Below are 26279 nucleotides of genomic sequence, written 5' to 3'. Positions count from 1 at the left end.
CAATGGGCTTAAGTTAGTCAATGGGTTTCAACAGATACAACCCATGATATGATTCAAAGGCATGAGATTAGGAGGAATCTGACAGTTTTTAAATCTCTATTATATAATGAACTCGCAGTTAAAGATATTATATCAAGGAAATATGCAGTATTGATAAATATGGACTGTAAGGAGGATAAGCAACAGTTAAAGGGATAAATAAAATCACAGAGAATCAGGACTGAAATTATGCAGATTTTATTTATTTTGCTAAACATGACGATAAAGGGGAACTGTCATTCTGCTGCATGGGTGGAGGTCTGCTGCACTCACACACAGACATTCACAAATATTAAGAGAATTGTCCTTACCTTTAAATGGGACAAACAGTTCTGCAGGAAGATATGCCAATTATTTAAAAAAAACTGCTTCTGACTGACACACAACAAGCAGGTGATCAGTGGATACAAAGCCTGTTTGAGGAGGAAAATAACTTGTCAAATTTATCTTTCAGAATTACGTAAGAGAATAATTGAAAGATTTCCACACGGAGTTACAGAGTTCTGCAGTTTAAAAAGCTGTTTCACTAAACTTGGGGAGGGGGAATAAATCAAACAATCCTCAAATCAAATAAGACTACTGCTTACTGCTCTACTTCTCAGTCATTCAACTTCTGAGTCCTATGTCGCTGGCAATTCCTGATATCTATGTGACTACTAATCTCCTAGTAGTGCAGCATTAAAACTGTTAGCACATTTGCAAAGCTAAGTGGGGTTCAGTAGGGTTTCAAATTGAATGGGGGCTGAATGTTGAGATTCCTATAATGCAGGAAGTTGGACTAGAACACTCTCAGAGTCCCATCCAAGGCTACAATTATATGGTTCTATGCTACTTTGCTAAATTGCATACATGGGTTCTGGACAAATACTCAAAACATAAACATTTTCAAATACCAATGAATGTTTCTTTCTTGAGCTCAGGTCAAAGGTAGTCTGGTAAAGCATTTCCACAAAGTTTTTCAGACATGGCACATTCACTTCATTTTTAACAGCCTAATGTCGAATAAAGAAATAGACCAAAAAGAACTCTTTAGAAAAGGAAACAAAGACACTGAAATTCACAACATGATAAAAGGCTCTGAGAAATAAGCACTTTAAAACACCTTACAGATTTCATTTAAGTCTTGCGACTCATATGAAATGAATGTGCAATATATCGCGCAGCACTAAAGTTAGTCAAGCAATAAACGTTTACATGTAATTAGGTTTAAAAATAATACAACCCTATCAATGGAGAAAATTGATTCTGAATCACAGGCTCTTGTATGCTTCATTCCAATCCACTAATCAGGACCACCAGGAAGAGGACAGGATCTTATCAAAGTTGTACTGCATTTTTAAAGTGCTGGATCTCCCTGACATACCTGGCTGATACCTAGAAATGATGATATATGCTGCGGCTTGGATCAGATCCTACTTTATCCCCATGGTATGGCTCCACATATGGCCAAGACTCTCACTAGGTTGAAGTTAATCTTAGTATGCAATCTCTAAAGAGGCAGCTGCATTTATAATAAGGCTATCAAAATCTTTTAGTTGGTTTTAATCAAGACATCAGCTGACATTTACATGCATCCACATACATAAACAATACTTTTTTTGAAGATCCTGAATCAACAGAGTTCTATTTTACATAATAATAAAAAACAGAATTGAGAACAAAGATTTTCCGTGTGCTGCTCTGGTTCGCCAGAAGCCGGCTCCCTCAGCCAATAACGCGAGATGAGCGCTGCAACCCCAGAGTTGGTTATGACTGGACCTAATGGTCAGGGGTCCCATTACCTTACAATTTTGTAAAAATGATTTTGCTTTAGGAAAAAATATTTCTTTCACCAAAGTTGTGAGAGAGGTAATGCTTTGGTCTTCTTTTGTTTACAGGTTTAATGGAAGGTTTGAGACAACTGAAGCAACTAACTTTGGATTAATTCCCAGCATACTTTAAAGCATACATCTGCAGGCCTGAACAGACCCACAATAATCACTGGTATGTCATGGGGAACAGAGCTGGTTCACATGTAACACTAAGTTAAACTATGGGTTAGTGTGAATCTGTAAGCGGGAAGCCTCCTAGAGAGAATATCATGGCCATTTTGCTCCTCCTTCTGCTGCGCTATGTCATGATTTGGCTTAGTGAGTTGTCCGAACCTATGCTTCTGGCTTATCTTGCTTTAGATACACCATGAGCTGTAAACCAAACTTGCAAACCAAGGTTTACAGTTTGTAGTTTGCCCACAGAAGACAAACCATGAGCCTAGGTTCAGATGACATGCTAAGCCAAACCATGGCTTAGTTCACAGCAGCGCAGCGCAGCGCAGCGCAAGAGGTGGCAGAGGTAGAAGCACATTAGCTGCAATCTCCTTTCCAGAAACTCTCATGATTGTGCATTCATGCTAAGCCATATTTTGGCTTACTGTTATTACACACGAACCAGATCTTTGTCTAAGCAACACAGTCAAATGAGGGAAGAAAACATGTGCACACGTGCCTATACCTACACACACACACACACACACACACACACACACACACACACACACACAGCTTCTGTGGAAGAATGAAATCTACTTACAGCAGCAACAGGAATGAGTATTTCTACAAACAAACCAGCCAGTGAGTGCTTTATGTCTTTGTCTTTTACTTCCAAAAAGTACTGTGCACATTCCTGTAAGAAAACAGTTAACAGATTATTAAGAGCTTCCCATGTTCATATATGAGAAATCCAAACACTGGCCTTTTAAAAACAAATGTGGCTATGCAGTGCCAACATTTAGTATGCATTAGCTGCAAATCAATTGAGCCCATTAAAGGTCTAACATGGAACCATTAGGAGCAGCAGCTTCTCCATGCTGTTTTATGGGAAGGTGCATGGCTCAGCAATACAGTACATGCTTTAAATGTAAAATGTCCAAGGATCAATCCCTAATGTTTTCGAAGACTACAAAAGAATCCTGTCCATGACCTTCAATTTCACCACCCTCAGCATCCAAAGGTCTCTTCCCCCCTCAAAAACTCTATCATTTCCTCTTTGCAGGCCTATATGCTTGGAATTGTCTCCCTGTTTAAATGATTCTTTTTCTGCCTCTTTTTTTTCAAATCCCTCCTCAAAACCTGCTTTTTGTGAAGTCATTAGCTCAGCAACCTAGTTCCCATGCCGCACTGTTACAAAGCCTGTAGCTAAGCACATGCTATGGAAGCAATCACATAAAATCATAGAAATGTAGAGCATGGGTAGGCAAACTAAGGCCCGGAGGATGGATCCAGCCCAATCGCCTTCTAAATCTGGCCTGCGGACAGTCCGGGAATCGGAGTGTTTTTACATGAGTAGAATCTGCCCTTTTATTTAAAATGCATCTCTGGGTTATTTGTGGGGCATAGCAATTAGTTCATTTTTTCACCTTCAAAATATAGTCCACCCCTCCCCCAAAGGTCTGAGGGACAGTGGAGTGGCCCCCTGCTGAAAAAGTTTGCTGACCCCTGCTGTAGAGGATCATCCAGTCCAACCCCCTGCAATGCAGGAATATGCAGCTGTCCCATATGGGGATCGAACCTGAAACCTTGACATTATCAGCACCACACACTAATCAACTGAGCCAGGTTAAATATTCTTCCACTTCTCTCTCCCACTTCAATATCTCCTGTGTCTAATTTCAAATACTAAATTCCTCAGGGGCAGAGACCCGTGCCCTTGTGCTCTGTTAAGTGCTGTTCACAATGAGGGCACGAAAGAAGTAAAACAGAATAAAATAATTTACCTGCATGAACTGAAACGATGCTTCAAAATCTTCTACAGGATACATTTTTACTCTGAAAAACTTCATCCCCATAATTAAGCTGATGATACTTTGTACCACATGAGGACTCTGTTCCTTTTGTCGCAGTTCCTTTAATTCTGTGACAAACTTCTTTCTGACAGCTTGAAACCTAGATCGTGAAAGAGCAGACACAAAGGCTGTTCAATATTCTTTAGATTATTTATATTTTAAACAGGTTTTCTGGTTCATATGTATTATCCTCTGCCATTAAAAAGCTGGGTAGCCATGGGCCATTTGGACAATATGGAAAAGAGTCTGGGACTGCTCCTCAACATTCTACTATGCTCCAGTTCTCAGATCACATTAAACCATACATTGGATGAAACCATGGTTCACTGTGAACAATCTGAGTGCTACTCCATGCTGCTCAAAAGAATGTGCTTAGTGCCACCCCACTCCTTCCTTTCAGTGTGTCATGGAGGAAGCAAGCTGGAGGATGGGCTGCCTTCATGGGCAAACCAGAACTTGTGGTTCGTTTCTCTCCTATCAAGCCACAGTGGTAAACAAAGAACAAATCTTGATTTACCAATGTGGTTTGTTAGGAGAGAAACAAAGCACAAGCACTGATTCATCTGTAATGGCAAGTTGGCCTTTGCCCAATTTCCTCTCAGCATGCTGAAGCAAGAAGTGGAGAGGCCATAGCTGAGCAGCGTGCACTTTTGAATGATAGTTTCAAGTGATACGTGAACCAGGGTTACTTTTCAAGTGTTCTAAAAACTCGTTTGCACCTTTAATAGTGCCAGCTGTTTAAAAAAACGTGTTTTTTATTCAAAATAGGAAGCACTTCAGCAGAGAAGCTGCTAAGGGAATATATCTAACTACTGTATCTAGCAATGAACTGCTGTTACAAGATGTCACATATTTAGATGCTATTGCTAAGATAAGGATGCACACAACCTTCAATCACCACTCATGAAAATTTCCATATGAACATAAGTCACAAAGGAGAATGTTCCAAATCTTGGAAACCTCTTGTAAAAAGAGCAGCTTACTTTGATTGCGCAAGAACCCCTATTACTTCTGCGTATAAATCTGCAATAATATGCACATTCCCAGTGTTGGTTCCTGAATACCTGTGAATAGAAGGAAGTACACAAATAAAAACTACGAACTTCTTACTACTCAGTAATGGCTACAACTGGTACAATGCTGCACACAATGATAAGAGATACACCATCTACTAGGAGGAAGGATATATATATATATCCTTCCTTCCATATATATATATATATATATATATATATATATATATATATATGCTCAAACTTATAATTGAGGTTTATAGTTATAGATCAGGGTGGGCAATCTGCAGCCCTTGACCTAGTTTCAAAAGTCGTATGCAAGCATAGTTCAGATCTCTAGCAAGAGCAATCTGTCCCTCTTCTGGCAGTCCACAGAGTGGAAAGGGAACGAGAGGTGGGGGGAGAAGGTCCACCCATGACTGTATTCAGTTCCACCCATTTTTACTGGCCTGCTACAGGAAATCCAACCCTGACAGAAAAAAGCTGCCCATCCCTACTAAAGATTAAAACAATTGTGATGAATTTCTACACAGGATGCACTTCCGTGTAGTAGTAAATAAGGTTGGCAACCTGTGTATTGACAATTACATTTGATAACATGTACTGCATAGTTGGCTCCATAAAATAATGGTGTACACAATGCACGAAAACACTAATATTCACATAAATTTTATCTGACATTCCCTACAAAGAAGTAGGGATTTTATCATATGTAAAATGGTTCAAAGCCACATAGATTTCAAAGGAATTTCCTTTTAGGCTTCAGATTAATATCTAAATAAATGGAACATACTAAGAATAGAAATAGAACTTATTTGAAACTGGGCTAAACATCTGCAAGTTGTTTTTGGCATCATTATAAATAAGCAATAAATCTTTCTTATATATCCCTTTATGTTACATCTAGGCCTTATTAGATTTTGAAAATACCACTTAACAAAAATATAATTAAAAATTAGCAAACTAATAGCAAATTTAAAAAATATATTCACACCTTAAACCTGAAGATTTGCAATAGTGTATCTTTATCTGTGGTACCACAGTGACCAATGTCCACTGGGTAATCAAATCAAAGTTAAGAACTTTCGAAAGAAATGTACATTTTTTGCCAAATGTGCTTACCCTTCCTTGTGTTTAAAGTGCTTAAAAGCCAAATTTAGAACTTCATGAACTAAAGGGTCAGGCACTGGATGAACAGGTATCTGTAACACAGAAGGCACATGTTGCTAAACATTACTTCTTAAATGTTGTGTTAGGAAATAACTTGCATGTTAATTTGATAAATACACATCAACTCAGAGTAGAGTGCTTTATATCACTTGTACATCAAAATGGCTTCCAAGCAGTTTACAACTACATAATCCAGGCATGTCCAACGTCCGTTTCAGGGGCCTAATGTGGCCCGCTGGTTGGTTTAATCTGGCCCCTGTGGCAGTTTATTTCCTTGGGTAAAATCCTAAAAAAGCTCAACAATTTCATTTCTTAAAAAAGGGGTCAACAACTTTTAACTTCAATCCTAAAAAAAGGTCAACAACTTTAGTCGGCCGTTCATCAAATCTGGCCCTCTTTGAAAAAAGTTTGGAGACCACTGATATAATCAATACATAATCAATATAGGCAATAACAAATCCATTGGGACATGAAACATCCTTAAGTAAAATAGCCAATTAAACAAACAATTAAAAAGCACAACCATTAAAACAGTTAAAATATCAACATCAGATGTTCAGTTTAGGGAAATGTTTGCCCAAATAGGTGTGTTTTCAGGAGCCGGTGGGATGCCAGCACTGATGGGGCCTCTCATATTTCAGCAAGGAGAGCATTCATCAGTGGTGCCACTGGTGGAAAAACCCATCTCCATGCTACCATAGGCAAATAATCACCAGGCTGTGGGAAAACTAACTGGGTTCCATTAGCTGGTCATAGTGCTATTCTTTACTGGGCAGTGAAGAGCAAGACAAGTTTTTGAGATAACCTGGCCCAATGTTACCTTTGTATGTAAGCAGTAGAACCTTAAAACTGGCTTGGTGGCTAATAAGCAGTTACTGCAGAACCCCTCAGCATGGGCTTGAGATGTGCCCGATAAGGAGTGCCACTCCCCCCCCCCCAGCCCTGTGCAATGGCATTCTGTACCAGCTGCAAGGGAAGCCCCACATAGAGTGCATTACAGTACTGTAGTCCAGATGTGCAGTTGCCGACTCGTGTGCCACAATGGAAAGCAGGGATCTAAATAAATGAAGCTATATCCTAATACTTGCATCTCTTTATTCACTGACATGGGAGCTTTGATTTAAAGGATCTAGATTCTAAATTGTACAGGTATAAGAGAAAACAGCTTAGGAAGCAAAGAATGTTTTGGACAGCTAAAAGGATTACTGTAATATCACGTGTCCTCTGCTTACATAGGTCTCATTTTTGCACATAAGCATTTAGGCAGACTACACAAATACTCAATTCATCAAACAATTAAAATAAAAAAATTACTAGAGACAGTGCATGGATTGCAAAACTTAAAGCACTTACCTGTTTTAGAACTTCAACTAAAACTAAACAAAAAATAAAATCTACAGCTAAGTCTCTCCTTTCAAGTAGATAATCCCTCTCACGCTGCTGCTCATCCCTGAAACAAAAACAAACATAAGACTCTTTTCCTCTTAAAAGATACATTTATATGATGCATATTATGTTTTATATTTTTCATTTGTTGGCACGACCAGTCAAGTGAGTCTTTTCCACTCTGTTGCGCCCCTCCCCATCCTGCTATTCTACACTATCTGGAATTTCATAGTAGCAGAAAAGAAAAATGTTATGAAGGAAAAACCCACTAGGAAACTCTTGTGAATCTATCAACTTTATTTTTAGAAGCAAAGTTGGAAATTATAGCAATAATAAGATCATTCATGATGAAATGCTTAATTATTGGGGCAGCAAGTTTAACTTAAGAAATCATTATATCCTAAAGGTAATGATCACAGACACCCACTCACCCCTTGGATTTTGTGCTGGATCGAGGTCTGTACTCATAAGATTCATCTTCAGTTCCATTTTGGCGTTTGTACCAATCAAACAAGGTACGCAGTAAGGAGGGGAGACAGTGCTCTGCTACTGAGCTCATAGAGCTTATCAACTGTAAAGAGGAAAAGTTTGGGTGCACAAAGTGGTTTTATTTATGCAGCATCTTTTCACAGCATTCCCCCTTCTTATGTATTTTTGGATATGACACATGTACATATCAACACTACATATTGCAACAGCCTTGCTTTGTCATTTTTCAATCTGGAATAAAAATCAACATGTACATAATGGGAGCTGGGAGTCCATTAACATATGGAGAGATAGACACAGGTTCCCCATCCCTAAGTAATCAATCTTCACAAATGTTGACAGAACTAATGTTGTAGCATTACTTTCCTGTTATTTTAAAGATACAGGATTGCATCCAACAATGTTGCTCAGTTGGTGGCAAATCTTCCATCAGCAGAATGGGAAGGAATTTTCATCTCTTCCCTAACACTTTGGAATGGATTTGAGCAGGTATAAGCAGGACTGAGGAGTAGGGTTTCCAGACTCAATAAAGGACAGGACTTCTGTGCATTTAATTGCCCTGCTCTCTTTTGAGTCTGGAAACCTTAAAGAGAAACCAGCAGACCCTTTGTTTAATTTCCAAGCAAAGGGTCTGCTGGTTTCTCTTCAAGGTTTCCAGACTTAAAGGCACAGAAGTCCTGTCCTCTATTGAGTCTGGCAATCCTACTGAGGAGCTGAAAAGTGAGGACAAAATCACCTAAAATTGCTTCCCTCCTAGTCTGGCTAACAGCTGTGCATGTACCTCTGTGGCTTATTAATGGGATAAAAAGCAAGATTTTTTTTATTAAAAAAACACATTCAAAAGCTCATGCTTTAATGCAACTTTAATGGATTAATTGATCAACTAAGTCTCATATGTTTTAAGATGCTCCTAACTGAATGACAGTCCTAACTCTGAAATAATTTCAAGACAAGATATAATCCAAAACTAGATTTGACCAACAAGTGCAGCCACACTTGTATTGGCCAACATCAACAGGAATTAAAATATCCTTAGCCAAGTCACATCCATTAGATATTAGTCTTTGAAAGTCTTCTATGATTTCTTCTGCCATGCCCTCCCCAAACTTCAGAAAATGAAACATTTTAAAATGGAAGACAAATGAAAAATTTAAAAAGTGAATTTTTTTATAATTTTCATTTATGTTTTGGACAAATTTTAGCCCATTTTATGGAGATGAAATCTATTTTCAAGGAAAGCAACAAATTGTAACAGAAAGCTTCTCTAACCTGGTCAAACTGAAGATCTTCACCTCTCTGAAGAGATCTTGACAAGAGCTTTTCCTAGAATTAAAATAGTAAGTTAAAACACCAAGTTGTACCCAACAGATCAAGCACCCCAAATGCCAAATAATTCAGGCTTATCCTTGCCCTCTTTTTAGATTGGTTGGGCACTTGTAAAGTAGAATGGTAACTTCAATTGTTGCTGTCACAGTGGCCGGAGTGGGCTACTTCAGAGTAACGACTCTACACCGCTCTGCATTTTATCTTTTATTGGTGCTGCGTATTTACAGTGCTGAAGGCAATGCTATTTACAAGAACACATCTTCTCAGCTTGAATCACTGGAATCGGAACTCTCCCTGCTTTCCCCTGCGCTCGGGGATGGGCTTGAACTCAGGAGGGGAGGGACTTCGCGATATCCTCTGTCCCTCACAGTTGCATACACTCCATGTGTCTATTCCACATGGACAAATCTGGGACTTTGGTCCACCACAGTGCCATTGACTGCCATCCAGCCCCAATGCAGTGAAGCAGCTGAAATTAATCACAGAATAGGATACCATACTATATCAATACTGCCTAAATGAAATGTCTGCTAAGGGTATGAGCCTTAACAGCTGTAATTTCCAGGCATTTTAGAGATTGAGTGAACATAGAAAGCCCTTAAAACAAAATGTTAAAATGGAAGGGATTTTTGTTGTTGATTGAATTACTGGTAGATGACGTTTTTGAGAAGGCTGTACCTATATAACTCTCTCATCACACAAACTTGAAATAGAAAGTGCTAAACTCACTGCAAAAAGGAAAGAAGGAAGGAAGGAGGAATAACCTAATTAAATAAGAAATCACGCACTATTTATAAGGGCAAGAATTCATATGCACCAACATGCGCCCCAGCTAATGTCACCCAGTGAACTGGTTGTTACAGAGAAAGAAGCAGCAACAGCCAGCAAAAGTTGGCAACCCCATTAAAAATGCACGATCCTGTTAAGAAAAAAAGTTAGCAACCCTTCTATTTCACTTCTTAGAAATTTCACTTAATAGCCACATTAAAGGCATAGTAGAGGAGTCACACATGCACATCCCTTCATCCTCTATCCAGTTGACCAAGAGGCATTATTGCCATTAAAGGACACATTTCAGACTGGATAGAGAGGGCGGGGGGTGTACTTGGTCCCTGGGCTATGGTTTCCCACCCCTGCTTTGAGAACTATATTAGGTTTTCCAAGGAACTATATGAACAGCTACAAACAGTGAGCATAGTAGGACAATAAAATTAACAAGTACACAGGGGGCATTACATTGAAAACACCAAGTACAAAATTCTATACAAATGCCCCCCCCCCTGGCCAGTTTCTTCTTTATTTGTACCAACTCCACTTGAAGGGCCATAATTAGCTGGTTTTAGCTTACACTAAGCTTCATTTCAATTTTATGAAGGGCAGAGAAAACCATTAGCACTTATCCTTCTCAGAAGACAGTATGACCTTTGCAATGCTGACCCAATGAGGAAGAACAGTTTTTGCCATTCTGAGAATTACATTCCTGTTACCTTTCCTCCTTGTGATTTTTTTATCACATGATAAACCACTCATAGCATTCCTTTGAATCCTGAAAACAGGTCTTTACGTTGTTTGTTTGCTTAATAATACACAAATACAAAATGGGGGGGGGGAATCCAGTATGAATTATTGCCTATCCCTCCCCTGCTGTTTCACAAAGCAGTTTTCCACTTGCTTTTCATTATTGGTTTTGTTGTTGACATTCTGTTCATGCATTTGCCAAGGTATGATCTTCCTTTAGGATGCAACTTTATTGACAATTCCTACAGCGAGAGCAGACACTCCCTGCTGTTATCACTGTAGTCAGCACATGCCAAAGCAGCCAGCTGTGAAAGAGCAGCACCACTTGTTCTAGCAGTTCGGCCAAAATGCACCAGATCCCCCCCTTCCCATTTTTTTTTGCCCCTTGAGGAACATACTAGATTGAGGTATTGATTCCATTATTATTTCCAGGGTCACAGTTAAAGTATGTATTAAAAAAATAAAAGAAACGAAGCAGTCAGGAGTTGCTTTCTAGTCAGTGTAGCTACAGTTCTTTGCTTCTTCCATCTCTCTCTTTATATGAGAAGAATAAAGCTGGATCAGGGAGCAAACATGAGGGACCTCTGTGGTTTTAGATAGTGGCTGCATTTGAACATCATGATAAAAATGATGGCCAATCATAACGTGAAAAAAGCTGCAGCAAATCTTGTGCTCAGATGCTCTCCCTCTGCTTTCCACCTCCAGTATGGCAGCAAAGAGGGGTTAAGCATTCTGTTCCATTTTTGATCCATCACAGCTTGATGCTTTGTCTAAACTTGACAAACTGGATGGCTTGTTTGAAACAATCTAATTTCAAACCTTGTGTTGTGGAGCTACTTGGTTCACCCAAAAAACATAGCTAAGATTAACCACCACTTTACTATTTGGATACAATACTAAATCACAGTTAATAAAAATTGGAAGCAAAAGATTCTGATCAGCTCACAGTCATGTCAGAGAAAGGTGGTGTAACATATGGGTTGTATTTAACTAACGTTTAGACAAAGTAGACCATGAAAAATATCAGTAGGTAAAAGTTAGTTGAATAAATCCCTTGAGAGTGGGGTCGTGGCTCATCATAACATCTGAACATATTTACATTAATCTGGAACGGGAAGCACACAGTAGTTCTAATATGATGTGGCATTTACATTTGTGGTATCTGAAGAAGTGTGCATGCACACGAAAGCTCATACCAAAATATAAACTTAGTTGGTCTTTAAGGTGCTACTGAAGGAATTTTTTTATTTTGCTTCGACTCAGACCAACACGGCTACCTACCTGTAACTGTGCATTTACAGTTAAAGATGTTAAATTTCTGGAAATTTTGAAGCATGATAAAAAATAAAGCTTGAAAACTACTTAGGATAGAAACAGGTGACACATGAGAACGTTACAATGCCTATAATAAATCTATAATATTTTATTACTTTACTACTAAAATGGTATACTTTTCTTTTAAGTGTGAACTAAGGCCATAATCAGCCCAATTATGGCCTTAGTTCACATATAAAAGGAGTTACAACAGGTGAGCAAATAGTGGTTTATTGTACCTATTCTGTTTTTCAAAGAAAATGAATTATATTTCCTCTGATCACTTATCAGTGAAGAAGGCTGCCAAAAGTCAACCGTTTTCCACAAGTAAACAATACAATAAGGTTTTTGAAAAGCTGCAACTTATAATATACATGCAAGATCATCAGTGCATATCATAAACCTTTGCTGCTCTGCGTTCTTGAATTTTTGTTGCCCTAAGTGTCAAGTTTTTTTCTTATAGTAACAGAAATGTACCATGTGCAACAGCTAATTTTCTCATACAAAGAAAATTAATTTTATCATGCAGGGGTTAAATAAATTGTCTAGAGTGAACTATTATATTACAAAAGGCTGATACATTTAATCAATATGCTATATTGTAGGTTGAAATCTAGTTGCTTAAGATACATAAGTTGAAAAGTGTAGTGCAATAATTAAAATAAAAAGCTGGTGAGTTACTAAAATTCAGTGATGAAAGAATGTGAAACTTGCAAACCACTGGATGGGTCAATCATAACATGTATGAAACTCTCTAGTGCTTGATCTTGATCTACCTTACATGATACCTTACTTCTTGTAGCTACCATATTTACATTTTAAAATTGATATGCTCACAACATGAACCAAATATTCACATTGTAGAGGGTCCTTCTACCCAAGTCAAAGCTGCATACCTCAGAGTCAGACAGCTCTAACCCAAAAAACACTATAAAACCTGTTCCAGAAAAGATAAGTTACAAAATTATATGCACCAGCTTTTTCTACATTTTTAATAGCTGCTCTTGTTGCACCTTTATCTGGAGGCAACTGAGTTGTGGGGGCTACTGTTGGTAGTGGGAGACAGAGGTAGCACACTATGCCTTGTCTATAATAATTCAATTCAATTCAACTGGATTTGTAAAAAATACTTTCTAATATTATCCATCAAGGCTGGACAGGCTTGAGAGCCCCATCTCTCTTCTATTGGACATCCTCCTAGGTACCATTCTTATTTCCCCGGCTCAGGCTGGCAGTGGCCACAGTGTGCAGAGTTGCCCGAGCCACCCCATGCCTGCACCGCCCACACCCGAGCCAAGAAAAAATAGAAATAAATACCCCCCCAAAATCCCAGATATCTTCTTTAAAATGTTAAAATGCCCCCCAAAAGAGGACATGTCTGGGATTTCCCTGACGTATGGCAACCCTATTCTATTCAGCCAATTTCAAAGTCCTCTTGATATCAAAATAAGGTTAAACCATTTCAGAAGAACATGAACAATTGAGTGAAGGCTATATAGATGAACTCACCAAAGGTTCAGCCATTACAACTTCAATTTTCTTTTCAGCTTGAATAGCGAACTCTGCAAAGAGGCTCTTGATGACATATTCACCAGGTTTGACATCTGGATCAATGGTTATATTAGACATGATGACACTTCTCTTTTCCCAGGTAGAGTTGATGCTGGGAGAAATTCTGCGTTTAGTAACGCTTCTGGCTGGTGCTGATGCTAGATGGAAAAGAGATATTGATCATCAATAATAAAATCAGAAACATCAACACAGCATTTCTCAGAAGTAGCAAAACATTTTAAGTTAACAGATTAATAAGTGCCTCTAATAGAGGAGGAAAGAAACTCTAATTTTGTGACCACTTCCTTATGTTTTAATTAGCAACAAAGAAGGAACCAAATACAGCCAGCAAAGAAAATATACTTGTAAGGTACTTCAAAAGTATGATACAATCATATTTTCATATGTGTAGTTCTTGTTGCTGATTATGTTTCTTAAATTCAAGGATATGAATCATTGACAAGATTACATAATGAGGAAGCATAAAAAGGATTCTAGAGACAATACTGCATATTTGCATTCGTTTCTTTCCTTTGAAAATAATCCATCCCCTCTTATATTTTCAGATCTTAAATCTTGAGGCCAGTTAACACATTTTAAAAGCCAAGAAAATACAATTATTCTATGTGTCCTATTCTCTGACTCCAAAGCCACTAAGGGCGAACAGATTTCTGAAATATAGTTGACTTCTCAATGTAAATTCTGCCTGAAATCATTTTCCTGTCAAAATCTTAGCTTTAGGCAACTCTGCTAATATCACTTTGAAAATAGCTGCAACAGAGCTATTTTGAGTTGTTTTTATTAGAAAAGTAAACAGATACCAAATTAAAGTCATTTCCCATGGCAATTTTAACACAGACACACTCTTGAAAATATTCCTTTCTGGAAAAAGAAATCCAGTTCAAATTAATACCAAAGAGATATACTTTTTTTTATTTTATACCATTTAATGCCATTTTAACACCACTTTTAATACCAATCAAAGATAATACTCTACAACTCCAACACCTATCTAAGCTACTCAATTAGTCAAAAGGTTGTTTTCAGTAGTTGGTCTTTAAGGTGCTGCTGGAAGGATTTTTTTTATTTTGTTTCGACTACGTCAGACCAACACGGCTACCTACCTGTAACTTAAATTGAAATATGAGAGTTACAGGTAGGTAGCCGTGTTGGTCTGCCGTAGTCGAAACAAAACAAAATAAAATTTAAAAATTCCTTCCAGTTGCACCTTAGAGACCAATTAAGTTTGTCATTGGTATGAGCTTTCGTGTGCATGATATCTGAAGAAGTGTGCATGCACACCAAAGCTCATACCAATGACAAACTTAGTTGGTCTTTAAGGTGCTACTGGAAGGAATTTTTAAATTTTGTTTTGAAATATGAGAGGTATCAAAGATTCAAGGTCAGGCAGACAGAATGTAATAAAATAATTACTCATGCTACTAGAGGCATCCTTTTATCAGTAGACCAGCCCACTTTCAATGCTTTAAGGAAGCAGGATTGCCTGACAAGGCAGGCCTCTCGCAGTCCCAGAAGCACCTGTGATACAACCAAATATATGTTAAGAGGAAAAACCCTGGAGCACATGTGGGCATGGGCCCCATAGTTGACAACACCATGCCAAGTCTTATATGAAAGCATTCCAGAGAAGCTGTGAACTGCCCTGAGATCTACAGGTGCAGGGCGGTATATAAATAAATATGAACAAAATAGTAATGCAGGCAGTCTGGTGAATAAAGAGCTCCAAATGGAGCTCAAGGAGAGCTCAAATCATGATATGTGCAGTCAGAAGCAAAAAACTTGTTTTGATGAATTGGAAGAGCCACAAAAAGATTCCATTGAGCATATGGATTGATAATATGGACAGATTAGCTACATACGAATGAATTGCATGTCAACGCAAAATAAGGATGGATAAATATGAAGAAATCTGGAACTAATATTTAAGCGATAAGACAGATAGCAGTGGGAAGTAGGGGAAGGAGAGAGAGGTGGGAAAATATTGTTAAAGGGGTGGGGTCATAGGTATATATCAGCATGCTCAAATCTGATATGTCAAAGTGTGTTGTTGTAGTAGTTTCTGTTGTATGTGTTTTTTGCAGTTGTTGTTTGTGTTGAAGAAATGATTAAATAAATAGAATTTTTAAAAAGTAATGCTATGGGCAGGCCACACTCACTCAGATGGAGTTCCCTACTTTTTTTAAAAAAATTAACGATTTATTGTTTTCAATAATGTTAAGTTACAAACAACAAGCCCACTACACATGTGCATCACTTCTTTGCAGTTCAGGCATTACCGTAACAAACATATAAATACTGCAGGATGTATCTGGAGTCTCGCTGGACATTGTGCTGAATTAGCCTTGGGAAAAGGTTCCTCCAAAATGCTTTGTGGGTCAGCACTTCTATAAACCAGGGAACAAAAGTCTACAAAACTATCTTTTGGGGCTTCCCCCACAAAACTAGCAAGTTAGTGCTAGCTGAAAAGTCACACACTTTATCAAGACAACTTTTCTCTGAAAAGGGCAATTAAGGCCTCCAACAATGCGCTATTTCCAACCAGGCTGCTGCTAAGAGGAATACAATTCAAACATTGCAGCATAACAAGTTCAAAGTGGTTGGAAAGATCAATAACAGGGCCAGCACTGGGTCTGGGTTTACCAGATAAGTTACCATTCCTAGAGATGTTTTGAATATCATATAAAAATAAGTTGCACAAAGAACACTCCCACCACAGTTGACTCTTCCAGAAAAGTCAGAAACCAGGGCCGTCTTAAGTATATTTGGCACCCTGGCGTCATGGTGCGACGGATCCCTCTGGCGCCCCCGCCGCCCCAATCCGTTTCCCAGCGCGGCGGGCACAGCTGCGCAGCGCCCCCCCTGGCAGCCCGACGCCCTGGCGCCCTGCACCACCCAGCCTGGCCTTAGGGCTGGCCCTGTCAGAAACACTGGATCATTTAAGCTTATAAAAACGGATTAACAGCAGCTGCAAAACAGTATTTCAGATCACCTCTTCCTCTGAGCCTGGGTGATAAGCAATAATTACCATTAAAATGGTCCCTAATCTTGCAAATGAGCCTAACAGGAGAAAGTTATAAAATCCATAATACATATGAAATGCTGGCATTTTCGCTAATATTGAAAAGAAACAAAGGAACAGAAGTTGGTTGGTTTTTTATTTTGCATCTTAGAAGAACTAGAAAGAGAACCTACCCAAGTGATGCTGACATAAAATCCCAACATATGTGCTACGTATTATTATCCCCACCCCCTTCTTCCCCAACCTTATTCTGTATACAACACTGATGTCTCACTTCAAATCTAAAAAAAGACTCTACAATCTGAGACAATGGATGTACTTTTGTAAACCAAGAAAATCTTCTAATAAAAAAGAACAACTACTAGCAATCCTGGCATCAATCTTGTATCCCCTCCAAAAATAGGCAGCTTTGCAACAGATTATTATTATTATTGCATCTTTGCCTAGTTATGCAACTAGGTTGTTCTTTTGCCTGCTATCTATTTTTTTGAAACAATGACTTCCCAACTATTTCATCTGTCCTGGGAACTGAATACAAAGATAGAATGTTTTTCCTTATCCTTTGAAGTAACTCAGAAATGAAAGATACTCCACAAGAACCAATTCATTGTTTCTTAGAAATTTGTGTTTTTATTTTGGAAACAATTCTCGAAATACATCCAAGCAAAGAATAGTGGCAAAAGAAAAACTTTCTTCTCAAAATGTATCAAACTGTTTTAGAATAGTAGTGACTTCATGAAGACATTAAAACTAATATAATAATGATATGGTTAAGCAGTCTCATAGATGTATATGAGAGAGAAAGAGAGGAAATACACTAATTATTGGAAGACAGTGGAAAACTCTGGCTCAGACATGATAGTCACATTTCTGCTCCATAAGGATTGCTAACATAGTCTATAAACCACTCTAGGACCACTTCTAAGTGCTCCAAGAATTGGTGCAACCTTTCATCACAATTGGCAAGCCTATGGATCATGAGACAAAACTGAATGGTCTAAATACTCTCTAGCCTTGGCTCCTATTGAGGAAATGTATGAAAACCAGGGCCGGCTCTAGGGGTAGTCTGGGTGGCGCGGGGTGCCAGGGCGCCGGCCCGGTTCTGCCACGCGGAAACCATGCTGCACGCTGCACCCGCCCACCAGCCGTGGTAAGAAACAGAGTGGGGGGGCGCCGGAGCGATCTCGCACCACGGCGCCCGGGCGCCCGGTGTGCTTGAGACGGCCCTGATGAAAAAATCATCAAAGCAAAGGCAAATAACTACCTTTGTATGAGGTGTGCCACCAAGGCAACTAGCACCTTTAGGACACCCCATGTTAGCAGTGCTAACATGAAGCCAAGAGGCAGTCCTGGCAGTTGTGCAAACATAACCATGCATGAGTGCTGGTTAGTGAAAAAAGGGGTTGAGATCACAAAGTTAGATTTCTGGACTCAGCTAAGTCACACCCCTTCTCCTCCAATGAGGGAGGAAAATGAAGCCTTCTCTTCCTGTTCCCTTTCTCTCCATGCCATGTAACTGACTAAGGAAGACGTGCCAATATACCCATCTCAAAGACCAGCGAGAACTAGAAAATTATATTTATGAGTGCCATATTAGATGACAGCACCTCTGTCTGTGTGCTTCTTTTTAAAGAATTGTGTTCAGCTACTGCAGATCTGATGAAGGCCATTATGTGCTACCAGATTACACACCCAGGGATCAAGACTTGCTTGGCATAAAGTAGCATACTGATTCTTTGTTCCCTTCAAGGAGAAGAAAGAATCCGAGGCAGGTAAATATCTTTGAACAGTGCCATTTGGGCTTGGAGGAACAGAAAGATTGACGTGACTCATATGTATTTTTCTTTTCTAGTAGGCAACACCTTTGTATTATACTTGGGCCCAATAATGCCTCTAGCAATTCTCTGAAGAATTTAGAGCCTTAGGCTGGTTGGGTCCATATTCCAGTTTCAAAACTACGGTACACACCCCTTCTGGCATCCACATTAGCCATTGGTGCTATGGATTGGAAGTGAACAACAGAGAAATGGTTTTCTCAGATAATTCATCATTTCCTTAGAGGTAGAGAGCAGAATAGCAAACTATTCTGCCTAAAAGTAGATCACCCAAGCAAAAGCAGAGTTAATAATATGAAATAAAGAAGCTAAAATTCGAAAGTCTCAGAAGTGCAAACACCATGCAATACAGCAGGCATGTCTAACCGGTCAATCGCAATCTACCAGTCTATCGCTGGGCGTCCCAGCATCAGACTGATATTCACCCAAGTTGTCACCATCCTAGAAACTGCTCCAAGCCTGGTAGATCCAAACATGACAGTGTTCCCTGGCTGCCTTACAAGAATGCAAGAGAGTAGGGAGCAAGCATTGCCACACAAGAGTGATATGAGGTCAAAAGAAAGTAATTAGGAAAGGTTGAAGGAGTGGGTATGCTTAGTTTGTAGAAAAAGAGAACATGCTGACAGTTTCTTATTTTTTTAAGTTTTCACCTTACCTACTAGGACATGCAAAATATAGAACAGGAAATACTGGATTTAGTTACAGGAAAGTGGGGCAGAGAAAGAGGCAGTTTTAACACTACAGAAAGCATCCTAACTATAATAAGAACAGCTATATCATGGAAATCCATGACTTCCACGAAAATCTAAAGAATACACAATCCTTTTTGAGATGTTTATTCTTTTTGCTGCTTATTTATCTGACTAGCTCAAAGTGGTGCACAGGGTTCTTCCCCTTCCCATTTTATTTTCCAAACAACACTGTTAGATAGTTTTGGCTGAAAAACAGTGGTTGGCTAAAGGTCAGTCAATGAGCTTCATGGCTCAGTAGGGATTTGAATCCTGGTCGTCCAGATTGTAGCCAAAAAAATACACAATTCTATCTCATTTTTTAATTCTGAGATCCCCAACATGGAACCTATGGCCTGCGTACCATTCACAAACTTCAATATGCAAGATGTAGTTCTCAATGCCCCTTCTAACAGAACAAAGGGGTAAATCATGGTTTGAAAAAGAAGCCAATATTGTGTTTCCAATTTGAAGTTTGCAGTTATCTGTTGGGACTGGCAACACATTAAGCACTGAGGGACACAACATGAAATCATTCTGCAAGCTACAGAAAAGGCTTTTTCATTTTTATACTGATTTTTTTTTAATTACACAGAAGGCATTTTTGCTAAATAGTCCTTCCTGCTGCAGTGCCCAAAATCCACTCCAGATAGTTGGAGACACTCCAGAATAGTGTGAGAGATGGTGCAGGTGGTTGCAGAGGGAATGTGCAGATGGGGAGAAATGCCTTCCCTGGTTTCCTCTAGCAGGAGTCCCAACTAGATCCCAGTCCCTTCCTCAAACAGTAGAGCCTCTTCTGTTTGCAGAAGCAGCACTCTGGAATCAGCCCAATAAAAATTCAACATAAATGTAACAGAACTATAAATAGCAGTTAAAACTGTTCAGCCCAGGGTTAAAAATACTTTGAAGAACCCAGAAAAATAAAGCATGTATTTACCCAGTATTAAAGAGAGAGCATTGCGGGAGTGAAGTGATGCATCCCACCTCAGGGTGAGTATTCAACAGACAGCCCTCTTGTGGGTTACCATACTTTAGTCAGCAAGAGCACCCAGAGAAAAGCCACTGACAATCATCTCAGTGGCATTGTCTGCAAGTCTTGATAAGCATCTGTTTGTCTTAAACTACGTTTTAATCTTGAATTTGCCTCTCCCTAGGGGCCATTCTTTCTGATTTATTTCTGGCTTGCTGCTCATTGTTTGCAGACCAGGTTCAGATGACACAATAAGCCATGGTATGGCTTGTTTGAGCCATGTGGAGCCCTGCACAGCAAAGGAAAGACAGGATCACCATTAAACCATGGTTTAAGATAGACGGTGGTTTAGCATGCTGTGTGGCCAGTGAATGGGCAGGCTAATATGGAAGTAGGAAGTCAATCAAAACTTAAGTACTTACGCATCTTCTGAAAGGTCATTTGTGAAATTTCTAGTAGTAGACTTCAGAGTCGGTTCAGACTTATTTTGAGTGCACTTTTTTTTAGACATGGAAAAATCTACTTGTCCTGATTCAAATACTTTTTAGCTGTGGAAACATTGACCATTTCATCTGAAATATGTGGGGGAGGGGGTCTCTGTACACATTGTAAGGGGGGGAAATCAGTTTTAGCTTTTCCTCTATATAAGCAAAGCAGGGACTATGTCCCATTAAACTCAGTGAGAATTAATTGCACTCCTTCCAAAACATATTAAGACTATCACTAAGATCTCAGGTTGCAATCATGAATCTAGCACTGGAATGTACTGTGGCACATTAATAAAGTATAAGAAATAACTTATTCACATACTAGCAGAAATTCTGAACCTTTCTTGATAAATGTTCAGATTTACCTGTTTCATATAAAAAGCAAAAGAAGCACCACGGATAGCTCAGCTGGAGCATGGTAGTTCGCAGGTCTGATCCCCTAAAGGGCAGCTGCATATTCCTGCATTGGACTAGATGATGCTCAGGGTCCCTTCCAACTGTATGATTCCATGAAGCATGTTGGTCCATGAGGAAAATGTGGTTTGTCCCTAATAATTGCCTCTTTGTGAATTTTGGCTTCATTGAGTTCACATATACTACACAGGTAATCCCGTAACTTCAGCTATTACTTAACCAATTATTCTTCAACAGTAAAGGTCATAATTACATTACGTAGCAGTTGCTTATCAAAGTTCAAATCTTTATAGTACACAAGAACCAAGGAGGGAGGGACACAGTTTGTTATTCATTAAACTGACATGGGTTATGTACAATCTTTGCTCTAGAGAACTTGATATTGCCTCTTTTTGGTTACATTTCCCTACTTCTTCCACTGCCCATCTCCTCTTTGCCTGCCACTGGCCTACAAGCCAGGGTATCCACACAAATTCATAACCACAGGAAAACTACACAAGAGCAGCAGCACACTTCATACAGGAATTGTTTGGTGCAGGTATGCATGCAAATTACAGCTTTTTGTCCTTAAAAACACCAAGGCGCACAGAAGTGGGAGCCTTGATCTAGTAATACAACACATACAAATCTGTTCAAACTCTATTCCCTTATGCTCTCTTGCCTTTTGCGCTGCTGCCCCATGAACAGAATTCTGTTCCTCTCAATGTGGGTAAAGTTTTGTTTCCAGTTAATATAAATTTTATTTCCTTTTCACACCTCCTCTTGCCTTCTATTATGTTTGGGATGTGTATGTTACTTTCTATTTCCTATTACTTTTCCTATGACAGTCTCCACTTCCTTAATATGATGAGGTGGGGCTCATGAAGAAGGAAGCTTTTCCAGCATGCTACCAGGGCAAAACAGTCTCACCCTCCTCTGAGTAAAATCCGCTTAGCAGCTAGCGGTATGTACAGCACAGGTGGACTATTTATTGTAATACAATTGCTTTATTTAGAAATTGAATTTCAATATTTTAACAGCTGAGGGGGGAAACCTGAAGTCCCAAAGAGTTGTCTGAGGTCACATGATGCAGGTACCTGTTGAAGTGAAGCAGGTTTGACTCTAGATAGTGCCTAGAGAAGAACTACCTAGGAATACCCTAACTACAAAAATGAATTTATTAGGTTAACTTCATATATTATAACAAAGCCAACATGTTTGCTGCTAGAAAATTCTTTCGTGTGGTAAGGCTAAAACACGGTCCATGGCCTCTATATAATTTCAAACTATCATGTGTAAACATCTCCATGCCAACTATGAGTGGTATCATCATGGGCTTCCTCCACCGCTGCACCTGCCCCCCAGAGGGAGTTCTAATAGTTGGGTATGTGGTAGGGTATGATTTCTATTGAGTGCGGCTGATAAGGGTCCCCTGCTCTCCCCCACACACACGAAATTAAAAGGAGTGGGGGAGCCGTTTCTATTATGTGGGCTGGATGAAGCATCAGTAGTTTGTGCGTCGCCAGCCATCTGTCTCCACCCTTCACCCCTTGCCTACCACTTTTATATTCCGTATTTCTGATCTTGCAACGCAGCCTTGCAATTTCATTTTGCAAAGGTCACCTTCCTGGGGCAGGTGATAATTAAAAGCAATATAAAGGTTTAATTTCTGCAGCAATGATAATCCTATGTAAATGCACCTGAGAGTAAGCCCCATTGTATACAGAGTCAGATTTACTTCTGAGTACTGCTGCAGGAAGGCATAGGATATGGGAGGGGATGTGTCTCTCTTCTCTCACTGCTACCTCTCTCCCCCACACCTCCAGTTTTATCTATTGATGCTAGTTGAAAGAAAAGTGGTGCAAAACATGCCAGTGTAAAAAGACAAAAAGAGGCATGTGGATGGTGGGAAGTGGAATTATTATTATTATTAATTGAATTTATATACCACCCTATACCCCAAGATCTCGGGGCACTTCACTGAATAAAAAAATATAAAACCCAAATAACCCTCCAGTCCCCAAAACCACATTTTTAAAGGGCATAGGATCATCACAACTTTTAAAGTAAGACAATTAACAAAACCACTAGTTGGAAAGACCATGATCTCAGAAATGTCTGCAGGAATTTATTGGCAACCAAATTGACTGGGTGCCTTTCTGATACACTTAAGCTGCATCCTAACTGTTTACTGGTTCTTTGTTTATGTTTCCTCCTTTCTTTTCCCAAGCAGAGATAATGTGTAAGCATGGTGTCAGCTCCCTAAAAAAGGTCAACAACTCTGGGAAACTGGGGGGGGGGGCCGGACGGGACCAGAGGGATTTTTGCACCACAGCGCCGGATATGCTGAAGACGGCCCTGAGTTGTAGAATAAGGTAAAGGTAAATGACCCCTGGACGGTTAAGTCCAGTCAGAGGCAACTATGGGGTGCAACACTCATCTCACTTCAGGCCAAGGGAGCCGGCGTTTGTCCATAGACAGCTTTCTGGGTCATGTAGCCAGCATGACTAAACCGCTTCTGGTGCAACAGAAGCCAGAGCACATGGAAACGCCATTTACCTTCCCACCGCAGCGTACCTATTTATTTACGTTGGCAGCAGCTGCGACGGAGCAACGGGAGTTCATCCCGTTGCGCGGATTCAAATCAACCTTCTGATCAGCAAGCCCAAGAGGTTTAGACCACAGCACCACCCATGTCCCTCTAGGTTGTAGAATATTCACTGTTTATCCAGACCCTCAAAAAAAAAAAGTTTATCAGCTTGAAGTTAGTCAACAATTCAAAGAAAGAGGAAAAACTAAGAAAATGCCTGATTCTTTCTGTAGTCTCTACTCAACATAACAATATCCAACATCTTTCCCCTTCGAGGTAAATTATCTTTAGCATTGACAGTAATCATCTGTCTTTCAGATACTGAAACTATCCCATAATCTGCTCCACTGACTGTCGATGCGCTTCAAGGGAGTCAACAGCAGCTTGCAGAGCTGATCTAAGGGGCAGGGACCGGGAGATGCTACCAAAGGCAGCTACCAGCAAATGGTACAGAACTAGATAAATGCCTTGGAATCCATGCGATAGGTTACAACTCATTTCAGGCAAGAAAGGACACATGGTCAAATTTAATAATCAAATATCAGTATACTAAAAGAAACAAAACAATGAAAACATTATCTTCTTTTAATGTATAGAGAAATTTGTACCAAGACAACACCTAAGGAGTATGTGCAGATATTTTATATAGTGATGTTCACAGCTTCAATTTGCTTTTAAGTGCAGCATGAAATTGTAAAGTCCACTTAGAAAGAGGCAGATTAAACCAGACATTTGCATGGAATAGGACCTTTGGCGATGCACAACATACATTTAAAAATAAACCAGCTTAAAAAGTAGCGTAAAGCAGTTTCTTCTACTTACAGCAGGGGTTGTCAATCTAGTCCCTACTGCCCACTAGTGGGCGTTTCAGGATTCTAGGTGGATGGTAGGGGGTTCTATGGCACAAGCTGAATCCTCCTTCCATCGAGCACTGGTGGGCGGTAAGGAAATTTTACCATCAAGGAAGATGCATTAGTGGGTGGTAGGTATAAAAAGGTTGACTACCCCAACTTACAGAGCAAATCAGTAGGTATACCGTTGTGGAAAGCTAAGACAGAGGCTGGGATCTAGACACATCAAAAAAGCGTTTCAGTTAAACATGTCGTAAACTTTATAAAGGGAAATCACATTGGCGAAAGACAGGACTCCACAGCGCCAACTGGTGTCACAGTGTTATAATGCATATACAGTGGTAACTTGGGTTATAAACACCGCGGGTTACAAACACTTCGGGTTACAAACTCTGCTAACCTGGAAGTAGTACCTCCTGTTAAGAACTTTGCCCCAGGATGAGAACAGAAATTGTGTGTCGATAGCGCAGCGGCAGCAGGAGGCCCCTTTAGCTAAAGTGGTACCTCAGGTTAAGAACGGTTTCAGTTAAGAATGGACCTCCAGAACGAATTAAGTTCATAACCCGAGGTACCACTGTAAAGCTCTCTCTACGAATGTAGAGGAGTCCAGAGAATGACAGGCAAATGATAGGGACCTACAGCCCATTGCACTTTTGGCAGTGTAACTTCTAGCACTTACTGCATTTTTCGCTCCATAAGACGCACCTGACCAAAAGATGCACCTAATTTTTAGAGGAGGAAAGGGGTTTTTTTTGGATCAGCTCACAGTTGTGCAGCTTTTTGCAAATGGGAAAAGCCCCGTTTTGGGGGGGATCAGCTCACAGTTGTTGTTTTTTTGCAAAGGGGGAAAGCTCCATTTTTTTGAGCATCAACTCAAAGATGTGCAGCTTCTTTTGCAAAGGGGGAAAGCCCTGTGTGGTTGTTTTTTAGCAAAGGGGGAAAGCTCCATTTTTGAGGATCAGCTCAAAGTTGTTGAACTTACCTTGCAAAGGGGAAAAAATCCTGTTTTTTCGGAGTTCAACTCACAGTTCTGCAGCTTCTTTATGAAAGGAAAGGGAACCATTTCTACAGTTTCCAGACAGATAATCTAATCAGCCAGTCACGTGTCGCTGAGGAAACACAACAATGGATGCCTGGGCAAGGGGCTGGGGCTGGGAAGGGAGCTAGCACGATCTGCTTTTCACCCCTGGGCAATTCGGCTCCAGGGACCATGCATTCGCTCCATAAGATGCGCAGACATTTCCTCTTACTTTTTAGGAGGAAAAAGTGCGTCTTATGGAGCGAAAAATACCGTAACTCAGTTGAGTTGGAATGATAAGCAGAAAATGACCATGAACATTCCAACTGTTGGACAGCCTCAACTGGTAGTTTTGCATCTCTGCATTCTATGTTACTCACATAGTATAATAAAGCCATGTTATGCACAGAAAAGCAGAGTACCCTTTTGTATTCACGAAACAAAATAAAAAAATTCTTTCCAGTAGCACCTTAGAGACCAACTAAGTTTGTCATTGGTATGAGCTTTCGTGTGCATGCACACTTCTTCAGATACACTGAAACAGAAGTCACCAGACCCTTATATAAAGTGAGAGGGTGGGGAGGGGTATTACTCAGAAGGGTGGTGGGAATGGGTGATTGGCTGATAGGTGTGGGCTAAAAATAGCTTTATCATGTATAATGAGTTAAGAATCAAATGTCTCTATTCAGACCAGGTCTCTCCATGGTTTTAAGTTTGGTAATAAGTTGCAATTCAGCAAC

At 39.7% G+C, this 26279-nt stretch overlaps 1 protein-coding gene across 13 annotated transcripts in view; it reads right to left on the bottom strand.

Annotated features, from left to right (window-relative positions):
- Positions 1 to 26279, bottom strand: part of FRYL (FRY like transcription coactivator) — a 144847-nt gene that overhangs the window by 77525 nt on the left and 41043 nt on the right. For 12 of the 13 annotated variants that reach the window (XM_060278893.2, XM_088660892.1, XM_060278896.2 and 9 more), the window contains exons 2-11: positions 13585 to 13784; positions 9187 to 9240; positions 7860 to 7999; positions 7396 to 7492; positions 5995 to 6074; positions 4843 to 4923; positions 3791 to 3959; positions 2608 to 2700; positions 933 to 1031; positions 351 to 452 (exon numbers count right to left, since the gene is read on the bottom strand). In XM_060278893.2, the coding sequence (XP_060134876.2) occupies positions 351 to 452; positions 933 to 1031; positions 2608 to 2700; positions 3791 to 3959; positions 4843 to 4923; positions 5995 to 6074; positions 7396 to 7492; positions 7860 to 7999; positions 9187 to 9240; positions 13585 to 13704 (1035 nt within the window). In that variant the 5' untranslated portion in view covers positions 13705 to 13784. Of the gene's footprint in view, positions 1 to 350; positions 453 to 932; positions 1032 to 2607; positions 2701 to 3790; positions 3960 to 4842; positions 4924 to 5994; positions 6075 to 7395; positions 7493 to 7859; positions 8000 to 9186; positions 9241 to 13584; positions 13785 to 15060; positions 15169 to 26279 lie in introns of those variants that run through there. The other variant, XM_088660890.1, reaches the window with a different exon arrangement.

The sequence above is a fragment of the Zootoca vivipara genome, chromosome Z1, assembly GCF_965207765.1.
Source record: "Zootoca vivipara chromosome Z1, rZooViv2.hap1.1, whole genome shotgun sequence".
In the NCBI taxonomy this organism is placed as follows: domain Eukaryota; kingdom Metazoa; phylum Chordata; class Lepidosauria; order Squamata; family Lacertidae; genus Zootoca; species Zootoca vivipara.
Note: the sequence above shows the minus strand (reverse complement) of the source record. Positions and strands in the feature narration are given on the sequence as shown.